Raw genomic sequence first — 19,061 nt, 5'->3', positions numbered from 1 at the left:
TATAGTAGTCCTTACAATTTATGAGTGAAAATAAAAAAAAATAAAAAAAAAAGTAAGATTTTATGCTATTTGTATATATAATATATATTCAATATGATTTAATAATATAAATTACTTTAATATCATGTAATGATTAATAATTTATATTTATATTTAATATTTTTATATATCCATATATCTATAATTCGGGTTTCAGGTTGTTTGACATCTTTGCCCAAGTCCATTCAAATTTAATTCGGATTTCTAAATTTTTGCTCAAGCCCGTACCGAATTTGAAAATATTTTATTCAAATCCTTAAAAAATTCGGACTAAGTTCGGGTTACTCAGGTTGAACCCGCCCAAATTGCACCCCTAATGAGCATCCTTATTACTTGCATTTCAAGTGTGTACTTCTATAAATTAATGACACTTGTTCTCTCTCTTTTTCACTCACTGTCTCTTTCTCTCAACAAAGCTGGCATTGGTCTCCACATCGGCTGCTACTTCAGAAGCACAAGCACTCACAGATTGCACTATATAATTGGTAAGTTAAAAAACCTGTTTTTCTCAATTTCCTTTTCTTGCACTATAACATTCATATATAACTGGTAAGTTAAAAAACCTCTTTTTCTCAATTTCCTTATCTTGCACTATGGACGCCTAAGAGCACCCACTAGTCCGATTTGCACTAAACAAAAGCATCCCCTATTACTATTATAAGAGATTTATGTTGTGTTTGGTTGGAGAATTTGGGCAGGGATTTGAAAAAGGAAATGGAAAAAGTAAGTGAAATGTGAATATACCATGTCTATATTTCACATAGTTTCACACACATTTTCCCTCTCCCTTTCTAAATCCCTCTCCAAATCCCCCAACCAAACACAGCATTAATGAAAAATTCCATTTGATGGACTTGTACCCAATTTGATCCATAACATATTCTTCTAAACTAATTAATCCCATACATTTGAACTTATATTTCAATAAGTCTTTTTCTCTATGTTAGAGGTATTATGTGAACTATTTTACCTTTAGTCATTATATCACATATAAACACACAATATATATAGATAGATGTGTGTGTGTATACATATATATTCTATATTCTATTTTTCAACTGTTCTGTTTTGGTAGTTTCTAATACACGTTTGGAAATGAAATTTTTGGATACGATTCATGCATTTCAAATCGTTTGTCTACGGTTGGTGTTTGTACAATTCTGGCTACTAACAAAGTGAAGGTTCCATTACAGTTGGAGTTTCTCAATCCAAGCGAAGTTACATTTTGGTGTTCATACCATTTTGTTGTTTTGAATCGCAGAAGAGCTGTATCTGAGGAAGGTTAGTTGTTTTGATTATTATTTAATTGCATGTGAGGTCATATTTGTGATGAATACGTTACATTCATTTGATCACATTACGTTCGTTTTCAAATTTTGTGTTTGAAAGTGATTTATTGTTGTGTTGATGAAGTGATGGTTGGATTTGAATGTGCCATATTGAGATGTATGAACATTTGACAGTGATGCATATTGTTCGACAATGTCAACTTTCACACTAAGATAGATATACGGAATAGAGACGTAAAATGGCCAGTAATATTTTAGATATTTTGATAATATGAATGTTCACAATAAGATAAATATATGGAGTTTTTTTTTTTTTTTTTTTTTTTTTAAGGCTAGTTGTATGTTAATTATAAATTGTGAACATTTACATTATATTTTGATATGGTTTTGTTTTTTTGAACGCTAGTTGTACATTTGTTATTTGTGAATATTCACATTGTATATTGATCTTCATATAGATTTTTTATTGCATAATTTTTATAATTTTCACATTATAAAAAAGTGTAAAAGGTCGTAATATGATAAATTTCATAATATAAATGTTCTCATTTTTTATTTGATAATTTGTATAATTTCAGTTAAAAAAGTGTGACGTTGTGATATTTTAATAAATTTATTGATTGAAATATGAAATTTGGCACTTACTATTTTATGTCACAATTTTGAATGTGAATATTTACACTTGCAGTTTTCTTTTTAAAAATGCACATTATTTTATTTATTGAAAGCATGAATGTTTACATTTTCAATTCACATTTATCATTATTTTTATTTTTATTTTGTTTCCCTCTATTGTGTTTTTTTTTTTTTTTTGATCGGCAAAGAAAAATTTCATTAACAACATGAAATTAAAGGTACAGGAAGACGACATGCTTTGAGAGAGATTCGGAAGTATAAAAATACCCCTACTACTGCTACTCGCATCCATACAACCAACCCCTTGGCCTCATGTTTTTTTTTTAAAACAAAAAAGTTAAGAAGAACTTAACTCTAAAAAAAAAAAAAAAAAAAAAAACCCACAAAATCAGCCCACAAAACCCAAAGCCACAGCCAAAACCCAAGACCAAATCCAAAAAAATTAAAACTAAACTTTACCGCCCACCTGCAATTTTGAAAACTAAATCATACACCTATGCAGCTTCTATTCCCAACGTCCACTGCTACACTCCCACGCCTGACAACTTCCAACGCCCAATGCCCACCTGCTACTGCTGCTAAAACTATTCCCCAACCTGCTGCTAAAACTATTCCCCAACCTGCTGCACGCTCCTCTGCACCTACCGAGGATGTTCGCTGGCCGAAAAACTCCATAGCCACCATCTCCATGGCTGGAAAAACTCCATTGCCTGACATCTCCAAGTTGCTACATTCCATGCTGCTAGACTCCCAAAACCCAGCCAATGCCCACTCCGGACAACATGCTGCTACACCCAATGCCACACCTCACCTATGCTGCTGAACCAACCCTTGACCCACTTTCACGGTCGGAACTTGTTTTCTGAATCAAAACTCCGTACAACACCTAAGCAGCTTACTCCTCTTAACAACAACCACACATACTAATCAACCCGATTAATTTATTCACCCATGCTGCTGCCTACCAAACCCAAGACACACTCCACCAAAACCACAACATCGAACAAGCGCCGAGACACCACCATTTATCTAAATGAAGATCACCCCCCAAACTCCCACTCGAGAAGAAGCGCTCGAATGAACTCTTAGACAGATCTGGATCAACTACATCACCCTCGTTCCCTCCAAACAAAAGCACCGAAGCAACTCCATAGATCCGAAACCGAGCTCATCCCTCAAACTCCCACTCGCAAAAGAGCGCCCGAATGAAGCTCCAACCAGGTCTGGCCATCCTCTATACCGGTCCAAGACCGACCGCCATCTACTCTGTTTTGACCCTTAAAACAATCACCCCCTGCTGAAACAAAACAAGCAACCCCAAGATTGAGACAAAAACAGACAACAAAACGAGCAACCCCTGAAGAAACAAAAAAGAACACCAAAGTGGAAAGAAAATGTGGGAATCAAGTTTATTAAAGGCAGAAACCAGCACACAAACACGAAAGAGAGCTGGGCCAGCCGACTGCCATAGCCAACGGCGGCGGTCGGCCGGCCAAAAGTGAGGCCCGGGGGTGGAGGTTTTTAGAGAGAGAGAAAGAGAGAGAAAACGTTGAATTTTACAATTATTTCCCTATTGTGCTAACATCTTTTCCCTCTATTGTGTTATGATCACATCATATGGGATGTCAATCAAATGGTAGCTTGTAACACTTAGCTTGGTGATATATTCACTATAAATACTTAGCAAAAGATTTGCACAGCTATACAGACAGTTCGATCTCATATATGCATGTTCAGGTGATAAACGAGTCGAATAGTTAACTGTTCAAGTTTGATTTGAAAATTTTAACGAGTTATAAAATTTGTTCAACGTTAAACTTTTGAACTAATCTCGAACGAACTTTTTATCAAATTGAGCCTAAGTAGTTCAGTATTTTTATATAGTATAGGCTTATCAAACTAAGTTGAGGAAGCAATTGATTTTTTAAGTTTGATTTGAAAACTTTAACAAATTTCAAAATGTGTTCAAGATTGATTTGTTTACTTATCAAACTGAATTAGGATAGGTTTTTAACAAGTCAAACGTGAGTCGAGTTTAAATTATTTAGTTCATTTATCATACCTAATGCATGGAGACACATACATATGGGTTTAGCCGAGAGAGAGAGAGAGAGAGAGAGAGAGAGAGAGTTTGATTGGCTTTTTGTTTTTATTTTAGCAAGACTAGATATTTAAATTTGTCCGGGCCAAGCCTAGAACAGAGGCGGGCTATTCCAGGCCCATATCTGGCCAATGACTGAGTTGGGCTAATCTAAGCCGGAACCCTCCAGCACGACCTTGGTTGGAGGTCTTTGATATGAACAACTTTGATTTTACATCGGCTCAATTGTTTTTTTTTTTTAAAAACCCAAGGTCTTTGATTTGAATTTAATCGGCTTAACTAAAAATTTACCTACATTCAGGTGAAAGAGGTAATCCACTATAAATTATAAAGAGTTCATCTTAATAGGAATGTTTATAAAAAATTAATGGAACGGATAAAGTGAACCAATCCGATCCAAATTGTCGATTATTAACTTTGGTTCTGGTTTTGATTTCGAAAATGATTTAATCGTTCAAATCGATCTAGTTCTCGATTGTAAGTCTTTAGTTACGGTTCTAAATCGAACTAAATTGTAATATTTTTTTTTTATTTTTTAAGTTTTTGTATATAAAATATGAATATAGAACTTATTAGTGAAATTTGAACACTAATTTTGATTGTAAATTGACAACAGTAGTGATAGGTTTCATGAAAAAAATATCAAAAAAATGTTTCATGAATCTTTTAGAAATAATCTAGTGTGGTAGGTTACAAAACGAGAAAAGTAGCTTACCTTAATGTAAGTATGTTTTAATTTTAAAGTCTTAGTTTGCAAATAGTATATTTCATTTTGTCTTATAGTGCACTATGATTGATAAGTTGTAACTTAACATGTAATTGCATAGCATATACAATAAATATCACAAACTAATCCAAAGGCGGAGTTTCTTCATAAAGCTTTTTTTTTATAATTCTTTCATAAAGCATAGCATTGCTCGACAAGAGTACATAAAAATATATCATATTTCTTGTTAGGGTTAATTACATTTTTCAGTCGTATAGTTTTATTTAATTTTCACTTTAGTCCCTATTATTTCAATTTGGTCCTTTAGTCTAAATTTCTATTAATTTTGCTTATGTATATATCTTGGAAAATTGACTAGTGTTCTAAAATTATTAATTTAACTTTCAATTAGGATGAAATGACCAAAACTTAAAAGTGTAGGGACTAAATTGTTCAATTTGAAATTATAGGGGCTAAAGTGAAACTTGAATCAAGCTACAGGGTGAAAACGTAATTAACCCTTCTTGTTATATAAAATTCCAAAACCGTAGAACTAAACCAAACCAAACAAGTTTCAATGGTTTGATTTTGGTCTGGTTACATAAGTTTAACAGTTTGGTTATGATTCTAATCTTTTAGATATTATAGGAAATGGTTCTGTTCCTAGTTTACTATAAAACCGAACCAATCCAATCTGTGAATGCCCTTACATCATAAGACCAAAAACACTTTTTTAAAAAACTTACAGCAATATTCGAGCCTAGAAACAATATATTCGTTTATCAATTCAAGGATGATTGGTGTTAGGATTTATTCCACATTCCACTAATGCAAAATGAAGCACACCACGCACATACTAAAGAGAAAAATCATATACAGAGATTTATGTGGTCTGGCACCAATTGCGTACATCAATGGAAGAGAGATTTCACTATATAAATAAAACAGAGAATACATGGGAGATGACCAAAATACTGAAAACCACACCACTACTCGAACTACAAGTTCAGGGGTAGTTGAGCCCTTACAGTTCTATTTTCCTCAACCTTTACATCTCTATTTTTCCTCACTACTATCTCAATCTCACGAAACCTATAGTTCTATCGCTATTTATAATAGTTTACTCATAAGAATCCTAATTCTATACAATTAGGTAACTAAAATATACACATAATAGGTTCTCAATAGAGTCCATCTGGACTCTACTACCTTAACTCAAATACATATATAAATTAACTTAACAATTGTATGAGGACCACATATATGACATGGATGAGCTTATTCTAACAACTTATAGGGATGTAATTTTGGCCCGGCTCAGCCTGATTTCGGGTCTCACAGGCTCTTGCTAAAAATCAGGTTTGGTCGACCAAGCCTACTCTAGCAAATTCTCGGCCAAGGCCCAAGCCCAAGTCCTAGATAAATTCGGTAATCAAGCTTGGGCCAAGCCCGACTATTTTTCATTTTTTTTTACCAAAATAACTTTAAAATAAGGTTGAGCTTCTAGTGGGCTTTATAATGGGACTAGAAGGGCCCTCGAGCCAAGCCTAGTCAAGCCGCAAGTGGGCTTCAGGCCGATAGGTCATTTTTATACCTCTAACAACTTTTAGCTCTAAAGTAAACAAGCTTGTCCCTTCATACCTAGTGCCCCATTATTTTTTTCTTTCTTACATCTCTACTAACTCTTTCAATATCACACACTGAATTCTCACATGTTTCTTATTTAGGCAAACCATAGAAATGGTATCACAATTTTAACCCATTGAACCCATAGAGTTAAAAGAGAGATGTATTTCAAAAGAAAAAGTTAAAAGGGCAGGGCATTTTTGTCACAGAGGAGGTTGAGCAATTTTGAATTATAGGATGACATAGATTTCTTTTCAAAACTTAGGAGCCTATTTGGTTTTTATTTTGAATTTACTAATTCAAACCTATTTAATTTACATTTTACAACATTTGTCCTTGTATTTTAAGTGAAGTATCACTTTAATTTCTGTAGTTTCAACTTAAATAATTTGATTCTTATACTTTCAATTTTGTTGCAATATGGTCTCTTCGTAACTTATCGTTAGAATTTGGGGTGTAATTAACTTACCATTAGAGGGACTAGTGGTGTAATTTAACTTAAATTAATTATTTCAGTCATTTTTCTTACAACTACAAAAGTCTAATTATCTTCTCTTTTTTTTTTTTTAAAGAAGCCTATTCTAAAATAGGCCAATTCACATTTGCACTAATGCCAACCTCGGATGTATGACCATTGTCATACTTTTTTAAATGTGAAATCCAAAAAGAGTATTTTCACATTCTACAAATGATGTACAAGACCACTTGGGCTTCGAGACGGCTTGAATACCTTTGTTTGATTTTTGTCCTGTGTTGATACTAATCTTACTAACATATGCACTGAATATGAGAAAGGAAGCCCTCTTCCACCTTTGGTGCAAGTGTTAGTAAGATTGTAATTATGGTTAAATTTTTCCTATATTTATTTATTTTTCCATCCATCTTTGCAGCATAGAAAGAGATCAACATGCCTTGCATCAGGGTTTGTAAGATAGGCCAGGATAAAATCCTTCAACAATTGAGAACAATATGGGAACAATGGGACCTAAGGGTTCTAATTTTATACATTCTCTTTGCTCAGTTATTCTTTCATGTTCTTGGACAACGTCGTAGAAAGAGTGCAACGGGGATGATGAACAATCTGAATGCTTGGTTCTTCTACTTGTTAGTTGATGTGGTGGCAACAATTGCTCTCGGAAAGCTCTCCAAGGTCAAAGGTGACAAAGACGATGTTAAGGCACTGAATCTACTAAGGGGTATATGGGCACCGATAATCTTGTTCTTTCTTGGAGGTCCAGATTCCATGACTATCTTACGCTTGGAAGAAAACAAAATATGGTTGAAACATGTTTTAGCACTCGGCACTCTAGGCCTAAGAACAAGTTATATCCTGATTCTAACATGGACATGGAAATCAGGTTATGCGTTCTCTCTTTTGGCTTTGTTGATGCTTTTTCCTGGACTTATCAAGTATGGAGAGAGAGTGTGGGTCATCAAATCAAGAGGCAAAGAAAGGTACAATGGTTTTGTTCAATTAGATCTATCCACAATTGACAAAATTATTCATGCACAAGAACAACGACCTAACTCAAAGCTAGTGATCCAAGCCTATTCTTGCTTTGAAACCTTGAAGCCGCATATTCCCAATTATAAGTGTAACAGAACCAGACTACATAAATTGGTAGAAGAATTCAAGGAATGGGCAGGGGCGGTTGATGAGAGTAAGAGGCACGATACTTTCAAGTTGATTGAGATTGAGTTGGGTTTGATGTATGACATGATCTTTAGCAAGGTAGGCACAATTTTTACCTTATGGGGAAGCATTCTTAGATTTATTAGCTTCTGTTGCCTAGTTACTGTGTTGGTGGGATTTTTCTTATTTCATAAACCTGGTGGGTATTGGAAAATGGATCTTCCAATTACTATAGTTCTGATAGTTGGTGCCCTTTTCTTAGAGATAGGTGGAGTTATTATGCAATTTGGTTCAGACTGGGCAATTGTGTGGGCATGTAAGCATTACAAACGTAAGTTAGTCACTCCAGTTTTTTATCTTCATGAACTTGTGATCTTTAAAGGCAAAAGGTGGTCTGAACTTATGGGACAATTTAGTTTATTGAACTTTTGCAGCAAAAATAAGCCCAAAAGGTTCAATAAATTGGTTGAGGCTATGCGTGGAAGGGAATCAATGTGGAAGAAATCATGCCTACCATTTAGTTCAGTCGAATCGAGTTTGAAAGAATTAATCATCAATCAGCTTCGGGAAAAACCAAAGAACATTTCTAAAGTTGACAATTTGCAAGCTTCAACCATGAAAATAGTTGAGGAGACACTTGAAAAGCATAAATATCTGGATTCAAAGTGGATTATTGAGCTACAATTTGAAGAAAGTATTATCATTTGGCATGTTGCTACAGATATTTGCTATCACTCAGTAGCAAATGGTTCTACAACAGTCACAGAGGAAATGGAAGCAACTAAAATATTGTCATATTACATGATGTATCTTTTGTTCATATGTCCTGGTTTACCCTTATCTACCCATTATACCAAGTTTATGCAGGCTTATACTAAGGTGAAGGAATTTTATGATAAGAAGGAATTTCATGATAAGGAATTTTATAAGCTATTGCGTGAGGATGAATACGACTCCAGTAATCAGACAGTAAGCAACATACAAAAACTAGCTCATGGTTTGATGGAGAATGAGGATAGATGGAAGATCATGAGTAGTGTGTGGGTGGAAATGTTGTGCTGTGCTGCAAAAAGTTGCCCAGTGAAGAACCATATTCAAGAGCTTAGACGTGGTGGACAGTTTCTCACTCATGTTTGGCTTCTCCTTATGCATTTGGGTGTAACAAAAATGCCAGAGAAAAAAACATCGCATAGTCTGGAGTAAAAGTGTTACAAATACTGTTGCAAACCTTCATGTGTGGCAAATTTCAAGGACAAGAGTTGTTGCGTAGTTGAGTTACTCCATGTAGAAATTTTTAGGTGTGTTGGAAAGTTGTTTCGAGGACTAGCTTTCGTTGTGTGCCCTAAACCTTCTAGTTGTTTGCAACGTTACGTGAGCTTCCATTGTCTTAATTTCTATGGTTTTTTAATGGCATAGTTTGTTTTAATTGCCATGGCTTTGGTTGGATTGTAGTTCATATTGTTTCTTTATATATATATATTGAATTGATGATTTTATCTTTGCCAAAAAACAATTATGTAGAAATGACGTAAACTTGGGGAAAATTTTCATTAGTAATTGTGAACTGGTGGAAATTTCAAGACTAGTCTTCTAATAAAACGGGGTCAAAACAAAATCAACAAGAGTTTTTTAGAGCTATATATATATATGCAAGGTAACACAAAAATAGTAAATAATTTGAAAAGTTTATGGCAATAGATTTGGTGTCAACACAAAATAACAGGAGACTTCTATGGGCATATGCAGGCGAATAATACTAACATGCTTATGTTTGGTTTTCTTCTTCTTCTTCTTCTTTTTTTTTTTTTTTTGTTTTAAGATTAGCAACAGAGAGGGACTTTATTGATGAAATCAACAGACAACACATATCAAATTACATCAATAAAGAGGAGGCAAGAGCAAATAGTATCATAGTATAACTTCTTAATCTCAACTAAGTTGGCACCAAGAAGAACACCCAATCATATGCTAGCTCAAGCGAAAAGAATTGGTGAGAAACCAACAAAAAGAGAGGAAACAAACAAACAACAAACCCCAAACACTACATCATTGGAGGGGCCCAACTAGCTAAGCTCACTAACAGGCAACAACCAAAGACCAACAAGAGCAACTTCGTCCATCAGCCACCACCACAGCATATATCAGGAGGTACAGCAGCAGCAACATCCAATGATCTTCCAATCCTCTGATCCTCCTCTGTTCCAGATCCTCCTCTGTCCCAGATAGACTAACATGCTTATGTTGCCTTAACTAAGATTTGTTGCTTCAATGTTTTTGCATTTATGTCAATGCTTGTGAAATAAATAGACATGGTTTTATTTTGGCATTTAGTATGCTTGACTTTATATTGTTAAATACATGCTTCAAATAACAATTTATGCCACTTGCTTTCTCGTTTTTCTTCATTATTTTCTTCGTTTTTTATTTTTTTTATTCCTTGTTTTCTTTTATAAACTTCATTTGTTAATAAAATTAATGTATAGGGAAAGAGGGAATAATGTATCTATTGATGTATTATTGATTGTTATATATATGTTTACAATGATTCCTATATATAGGAGAGGATGTGGGAAGAGAATAGGTGAGTGTGTAGTAGGTGTGTAGGTGGTAGTAGGTGGAGTAGGTGGAGTAAGTGGAGTAGGTGGAGTAAGTGGAGTAGGTGGAGTTTTAACAGCCCCCCTCAAACTCAAGGAGGATAAACAGAAACCAACTTGAGTTTGGAGAGAGTAACAAATAGGAAAAGAAAAGGACAATAAAATAAAATAAGATAGGAGACACGGTATGGTCGTGTCAAATCGTTGTTGAAGACACGGAATGGTCGTGTCACACCGTTGGAGAAGACACGGTATGGTCGTGTCGGACCGTTGTAGCAGATAATGTCTGGACAGTTCACGAGGTCACACCGGACCGATGTAGAAGCTAACCGGAATCAATGTCGGGACAGTTTTATGGGGTCATGCCGGACCGTTGGAAAAGCTAACCGGAATCAATGTCGGGACAGTCTATGGGGTCATGTCGGACCGTTGGAAAAGCTAACCGGAATCAATGTCGGGACAGTTTTATGGGGTCATGCCGGACCGTTGTAAAAGCTAACCGGAATCAATGTCGGGACAGTTTTATGGGGTCATGCCGGACCGTTGTAAAAGCTAACCGGAATCAATGTCGGGACAGTTTATGGGGTCATGTCGGACCGTTGTAGAATACACTGTATGGTGGTGTATATAGGCTGCCCAAATATATACACATGGATATATATATCGAGCCCTCAAAAGTCGCGCCCTCAAAAGGTGTGCCCAATCTTTCAAAAGACGTGCCATCAAAAGGCGTGCCCAATCCATAAAAAGGTGTGCCGGACATTATGGCGATGCGCGTGACTACCTTGGCTGGTGCGCCCATGTTGTCGTCTAGCGCCGAGCGGCGCACGATGCGCGTGTCTGCCTTAGCTATTTAACCAAGACGGAGGCTGAGGCAGAGGCAGAGGCAGAGGCTGAGACTGAGACTGAGACTGAGACAAAAACCTGCTAAAAACCTCTGAAAAACTCTTCGTTTTCTGAGAGAGGTATTCTATAACACTCTGTTGGCCAGAAAATGGCCTCTTCTTCCCGTGGTCTGCTCACTCTCTCTCTCGACCTCAATGAGTCCACAAGAGAGATAACTGGTGTAGTTGTCCTTGAACCTCAACCATGCGCCTCTAGTTTTGCTCCGTTGACTTTTCCTATGCGGTCTGTGAAGCAAAGCATGGCAGCGCAATCGGATATTGAGGCCAATCAGTATATATTGAAGTTATGTGTGGAGACCATGACTACAGTCACAAACTTGTCGCACCGGCTTCAGAGTAGGACAAATGAGGTGCAGCAGTTAAACGCCCAACTGGCGCTGCTCTAGCGCATGTATAAGGATGCGCGAGCAGAGATATGTGTGCTAAAAGCGGAAAACAAGGAGCTGAAGCGGAAGGCCACCGTTATGTTCCGATTTGGAGGTCCGCCATATGCTGCAGTGGAGGAGCAAGAGGTAGTGAACAGGCTCGGCGGCGTGGGAAACATAGAGGCAGCACCGTCAAGGGCCGCCCAGGACGGAGGCAAGAAGAAAAGATCGGCGGAAGAGGCGAAGAAGTGAGGTTGGTGGGTGGCCGTCTGCAGAAAAGAAAATAAATCTTTTGTTTGTGGGTGTTGGATTTGTTTTTGTTTTTTTTTTTTTTGAAGAAAAATCTTTTGTTGTTGTGGGTGTTGGATTTGTGTCGTTGGTTTTGTTTTGTTTTGTTTTTTTTTTTTTTTTTGGGGAATGAAATAAAAGAAAATTTTGAAAAATCAAAAGTGGTTGGAATGAACATATATATAGATAGAGATAGAAAATACAAGAAAGTTGATGAGAGGGACGGAACCCGGAGTAATAATAATAATAATAATAATAAATGGGTATCATTTGTTAATGGCCAGTAATATTTTAGATATTTGATAATGTGAATGTTCACAATAAGATAAATATATGGAATATAGGTTTTTTTTTTTTTTTTAAGGCTAATTGTATGTTAATTATAAATTGTGAACATTTACATTATATTTTGATATGGTTTTGTTTTTTTGAACGCTAGTTGTACATTTGTTATTTGTGAATATTCACATTGTATATTGATCTTCATATAGATTTTTTATTGCATAATTTTTATAATTTTCACATTATAAAAAAGTGTAAAAGTTCGTAATATGATAAATTTCATAATATAAATGTTCTCATTTTTTATTTGATAATTTGTATAATTTCAGTTAAAAGAGTGTGACGTTGTGATATTTTAATAAATTTATTGATTGAAAATATGAAATTTGGCACTTACTATTTTATGTCACAATTTTGAATGTGAATATTTACACTTACAGTTTTCTTTTTAAAAATGCACGTTATTTTATTTATTGAAAGCATGAATGTTTACATTTTCAATTCACATTTATCATTATTTTTATTTTTATTTTGTTTCCCTCTATTGTGTTATGATCACATCATATGGGATGTCAATCAAATGGTAGCTTCTAACACTTAGCTTGGTGATATATTCACTAATAAATACTTAGCAAAAGATTTGCACAGCTATACAGACAGTTCGATCTCATGTATGCATGTTCGGGTGATAAACGAGTCGAATAGTTAACTGTTCAAGTTTGATTTGAAAATTTTAATGAGTTTTAAAATTTGTTTAACGTTAAATTTTTGAACTAACCTCGAACGAACTTTTTATCAAATTGAGCCTGAGTAGTTCAGTATTTTTATATAGTATAGGCTTATCAAAAGTTGAGGAAGCAATTGATTGTTTAAGTTTGATTTGAAAACTTTAACAAATTTCAAAATGTGTTCAAGATTAATTTGTTTACTTATCAAGCTGAATTAGGATAGGTTTTTAACAAGTCAAACGTGAGTCGAGTTTAAATTATTTAGTTCATTTATCATACCTAATGCATGGAGACACATACATCTGGGTTTAGACGAGAGAGAGAGAGAGTTTGATTAGCTTTTTGTTTTTATTTTAGCAAGACTAGATATTTAAATTTGTCCGGGCCAAGCCTAGAACAGAGGCGGGCTATTCCAGGCCCATATCTGGCCAATGACTGAGTTGGGCTAATCTAAGCCGGAACCCTCCAGCATGACCTTGGTTGGAGGTCTTTGATATGAACAACTTTGATTTTACGTCGGCTCAATTGTTTTTTTTTAAAAAACCCAAGGTCTTTGATTTGAATTTAATCGGCTCGACTAAAAATTTACCTACATTCAGGTGAAAGAGGTAATCCACTATAAATTATAAAGAGTTCATCTTAATAGGAATGTTTATAAAAAATTAATGGAACGGATAAACTGAACCAATCCGATCCAAATTGTCGATTATTAACTTTGGTTCTGGTTTTGATTTCGAAAATGATTTAATCGGTCAAATCGATCTAGTTCTCGATTGTAAGTCTTTAGTTACGGTTCTAAATCGAACTAAATTGTAATATTTTTTTTTATTTTTTAAGTTTTTTGTATATAAAATATGAATATAGAACTTATTAGTGAAATTTGAACACTAATTTTGATTGTAAATTGACAACAGAAGTGATAGGTTTCATTAAAAAAATATCAAAAAATGCTTCATGAATCTTTTAGAAATAATCTAGTATGGTAGGTTACAAAACGAGAAAAGTAGCTTACCTTAATGTAAGTATGTTTTAATTTTAAATTCTTAGTTTGCAAATAGTATATTTCATTTTGTCTTATAGTGCTCTATGATTGATAGGTTGTAACTTAACACATGTAATTGCATAGCATATACAATAAATATCACAAACTAATCCAAGGGCGGAGATTCTTCATAAAGCTTTTTTTTTTATATTTCTTTCATGAAGCATAGCATTACTCAACAAGAGTACATAAAATATATATCATATTTCTTGTTAGGGTTAATTACATTTTTCACTCCTATAGTTTAATTTAATTTTCACTTTAGTCCCTATTGTTTCAATTTGGTCCTTTCGTCTAAATTTCTATTAATTTTGTTTATGTATATATCTTAGAAAATTGACTAGTGTTCTAAAATTATTAATTTAACTTCCAATTAGGATGAAATGACCAAATTGAAATACACTTAAAAGTGTAGGGACTAAATTGTTCAATTTGAAATTATAGGGACTAAAGTGAAACTTGAATCAAGCTACAGGATGAAAACGTAATTAACCCTTCTTGTTATATAAAATTCCAAAACCGTAGAACTAAACCAAACCAAACCAAATATGTTTCAATGGTTTGATTTTGGTCTGGTTACATAAGTTTAATGGTTTGGTTATGCTTCTAATCTTTTAGATATTATAGGGAATGGTTCCGTTCCTAGTTTACTAAACCGAACCAATCCAATCCGTGAACACCCTTACATCATAAGACCAAAAACACTTTTTCAAAAAACTTACAGCAATATTCGAGCCTAGAAACAATATATTCGTTTATCAATTCAAGGATGACTGGTGTTAGGATTTATTCCACATTCCACTAACGCAAAATGAAGCACACCACGCACATACTAAAGAGAAAAATCATATACAGAGATTTATATGGTCTGGCACCAATTGCCTACATCAATGGAAGCGAGATTTCACTATATAAATAAAATAGAGAATACATGGGAGATACCAAAATACTGAAAACCACACCACTACTCGAACTACAAGTTCAGGGGTGGTTGAGCCCTTACAGTTCTATTTTCCTCAACCTTTACATCTCTATTTTTCCTCATTACTATCTCAATCTCACGAAACCTATAGTTCTATCGCTATTTATAATAGTTTACTCATAAGAATCCTAATTCTATACAATTAGGTAACTAAAATATACACATAATAGGTTCTCAATAGAGTCCATCTGGACTCTACTACCTTAACTCAAATACATATATAAATTAACTTAACAATTGTATGAGGACCACATATATGACATGGTGAGCTTATTCTAGCAACTTATAGGGGTGTAATTTTGGCCCGGCTTTGGGTCTCACAGTCTCTTGCTAAAAATCAGGTCTGGTCGAGCAAGCCTACTCTAGCGAATTCTCGGCCAAGGCCCAAGCCCAAGCCCTAGATAAATTTGGTAATCAAACTTGGGCCAAGCCCGACTATTTTTCTTTTTTTTTTTTTTTTTACCAAAATAACTTTAAAATAAGGTTGAGCTTCTAGTGGGCTTTAGAATGGGACTAGAAGGGCCCTCGAGCCAAGCCTAGTAAAGCCGCAAGTGGACTTCAGGCCGATAGGCCATTTTTATACCTCTAACAACTTAGCTCTAAAGTAAACATGCTTGTCCCTTCATACCTAGTGCCCTCATTATTTTTTTCTTTCTTACATCTCTACTAACTCTCTCAATATCACGCACTGAATTCTCACATGTTTCTTATTTAGGCAAACCATAGAAATCGTATCACAATTTTAACCCATTGAGTCCATAGAGTTAAAAGGGCAGGGTATTTTTGTCACAGAGGAGGTTGAGCAATTTTGAATTATAGGATGACATAGATTTCTTTTCAAAACTTATGAGCCTATTTGGTTTTTATTTTGAATTTACTAATTCAAACCTATTTAATTTACATTTTACACCATTTGTCCTTGTATTTTAAGTGAAGTATCACTTTAATTTCTGTAGTTTCAACTTAAATAATTTGATTCTTATACTTTCAATTTTGTTGCAATATGGTCTCTTCGTAACTTATCGTTAGAATTTGGGGTGTAATTAACTTACCATTAGAGGGACTAGTGGTGTAATTTAACTTAAATTAATTATTTCAGTCATTTTTTTTTATAACTAGAAAAGTCTAATTATCCTTTTTTTTTTTTTAAAGAAGCCTATTCTAAAATAGGCCAATTCACATTTGCACTAATGCCAACCTCGGATGTATGACCATTGTCATACTTTTTTAAATGTGAAATCCAAAAAGAGTATTTTCACATTCTACGAATGATGTACAAGCCCACTTGGGCTTCGAGACGGCTTGAATACCTTTGTTTGATTTTTGTCCTGTGTTGATACTAATCTTACTAACATATGCACTGAATATGAGAAAGGAAGATCTCTTCCACCTTTGGTGCAAGTGTTAGTAAGATTGTAACTATGGTTAACTTTTTCCTATATTTATTTATTTTTCCATCCATCTTTGCAGCATAGAAAGAGATCAACATGCCTTGCATCAGGGTTTGTAAGATAGGCCAGGATAAAATCCTTCAACAATTGAGAACAATATGGGAACAATGGGACCTAAGGGTTCTAGTTTTATACATTCTCTTTGCTCAGTTATTCTTTCATGTTCTTGGACAACGTCGTAGAAAGAGTGCAACGGGGATGATGAACAATCTGAATGCTTGGTTCTTCTACTTGTTAGTTGATGTGGTGGCAACAATTGCTCTCGGAAAGCTCTCCAAGGTCAAAGGTGACAAAGACGATGTTAAGGCACTGAATCTACTAAGGGGTATATGGGCACCGATAATCTTGTTCTTTCTTGGAGGTCCAGATTCCATGACTATCTTACGCTTGGAAGAAAACAAAATATGGTTGAAACATGTTTTAGCACTCGTCACTCTAGGTCTAAGAACAAGTTATATCCTGATTGTAACATGGACATGGAAATCAGGTTATGCGTTCTCTCTTTTGGCTTTGTTGATGCTTTTTCCTGGACTTATCAAGTATGGAGAGAGAGTGTGGGTCATCAAATCAAGAGGCAAAGAAAGGTACAATGGTTTTGTTCAATTAGATCTATCCACAATTGACAAAATTATTCATGCACAAGAACAACGACCTAACTTAAAGCTAGTGATCCAAGCCTATTCTTGCTTTGAAACCTTGAAGCCGCATATTCCCAATTATAAGTGTAATAGAACCAGACTACATAAATTGGTAGAAGAATTCAAGGAATGGGCAGGGGCGGTTGATGAGAGTAAGAGGCACGATACTTTCAAGTTGATTGAGATTGAGTTGGGTTTGATGTATGACATGATCTTTAGCAAGGTAGGCACAATTTTTACCTTATGGGGAAGCATTCTTAGATTTATTAGCTTCTGTTGCCTAGTTACTGTGTTGGTGGGATTTTTCTTATTTCATAAACCTGGTGGGTATTGGAAAATGGATCTTCCAATTACTATAGTTCTGATAGTTGGTGCCCTTTTCTTAGAGATAGCTGGAGTTATTATGCAATTTGGTTCAGACTGGGCAATTGTGTGGGCATGTAAGCATTACTCAAGTAAGTTAGTCACTCCAGTTTTTTATCTTCATGAACTTGTGATCTTTAAAGGCAAAAGGTGGTCTGAACTTATGGGACAATTTAGTTTATTGAACTTTTGCAGCAAAAATAAGCCCAAAAGGTTCAATAAATTGGTTGAGGCTATGCGTGGAAGGGAATCAATGTGGAAGAAATCATGCCTACCATTCAGCTCAGTCGAATCGAGTTTGAAAGAATCAATCATCAATCAGCTTCGGGAAAAACCAAAGAACATTTCTGAAGTTGACAATTTGCAAGCTTCAACCATGAAAATAGTTGAGGAGACACTTAAAAAGCATAAATATCTGGATTCAAAGTGGATTATTGAGCTACAATTTGAAGAAAGTATTATCATTTGGCATGTTGCTACAGATATTTGCTATCACTCAGTAGCAAATGGTTCTACAACAGTCACAGAGGAAATGGAAGCAACTAAAATATTGTCATATTACATGATGTATCTTTTGTTCATATGTCCTGGTTTACCCTTATCTACCCATTATACCAAGTTTATGCAGGCTTATACTAAGGTGAAGGAATTTTATGATAAGAAGGAATTTCATGATAAGGAATTTTATAAGCTATTGCGTGAGGATGAATACGACTCCAGCAATCAGACAGTAAGCAACATACAAAAACTAGCTCATGGTTTGATGGACAATGAGGATAGATGGAAGATCATGAGTAGTGTGTGGGTGGAAATGTTGTGCTGTGCTGCAAAAAGTTGCCCAGTGAAGAACCATATTCAAGAGCTTAGACGTGGTGGACAGTTTCTCACTCATGTTTGGCTTCTCCTTATGCATTTCGGTGTAACAAAAATGCCAGAGAAAAAAACATCGCATAGTCTGGAGTAGAAGTGTTACAAATACTGTTGCAAACCTTCATGTGTGGCAAATTTCAAGGACAAGAGTTGTTGCGTAGTTGAGTTACTCCATGTAGAAATTTTTAGGTGTGTTGGAAAGTTGTTTCGAGGACTAGCTTTCGTTGTGTGCCCTAAAGCTTCTAGTTGTTTGCAAACGTTACGTGAGCTTCCATTGTCTTAATTTCTATGGTTTTTTAATGGCATAGTTTGTTTTAATTGCCATGGCTTTGGTTGGATTATAGTTCATATTGTTTCTTTATATATATTTATTGAATTGATGATTTTATCTTTGCCAAAAAACAATTATGTAGAAATGACGTAAACTTGGGGAAAATTTTCATTAGTAATTGTGAAATGGTGGAAATTTTCAAGACTAGTCTTCTAATAAAACGGGGTTAAAACAAAATCAACAAGAGTTTTT

The 19,061-nt window shown here is 34.9% G+C and overlaps 2 protein-coding genes across 2 annotated transcripts; both read left to right on the top strand.

The window, feature by feature from the left end:
• Positions 1-397: 397 nt before the first annotated feature.
• Positions 398-9,524, top strand: LOC114292232 (uncharacterized). The gene is made up of 3 exons (XM_028236136.2): positions 398-524; positions 1,233-1,320; positions 7,288-9,524. Exon 3 carries the CDS (start codon positions 7,305-7,307, stop codon positions 9,231-9,233), a length of 1,929 nt encoding a protein of 642 aa, XP_028091937.2. The 5' UTR covers positions 398-524; positions 1,233-1,320; positions 7,288-7,304; the 3' UTR covers positions 9,234-9,524.
• A 7,179-nt stretch (positions 9,525-16,703) lies between these two features.
• Positions 16,704-18,632, top strand: LOC145819257 (uncharacterized). The gene has a single exon (XM_082913222.1). It carries the CDS (start codon positions 16,704-16,706, stop codon positions 18,630-18,632), a length of 1,929 nt encoding a protein of 642 aa, XP_082769348.1.
• The last annotated feature ends 429 nt before the right edge of the window (positions 18,633-19,061 follow it).

This window comes from Camellia sinensis, chromosome 2, assembly GCF_055761805.1.
Source record: "Camellia sinensis isolate YWXY chromosome 2, ASM5576180v1, whole genome shotgun sequence".
NCBI classification, from domain to species: Eukaryota; Viridiplantae; Streptophyta; class Magnoliopsida; order Ericales; family Theaceae; genus Camellia; species Camellia sinensis.
This window is presented reverse-complemented; position numbering and strand designations above follow the sequence as displayed.

Excerpts from the sequence above, each read along its gene's own strand:
- LOC114292232 (XM_028236136.2), top strand. The coding sequence starts at position 7,305 with ATGCCTTGCATCAGGGTTTGTAAGATAGGCCAGGATAAAATCCTTCAA.
- LOC145819257 (XM_082913222.1), top strand. The coding sequence starts at position 16,704 with ATGCCTTGCATCAGGGTTTGTAAGATAGGCCAGGATAAAATCCTTCAA.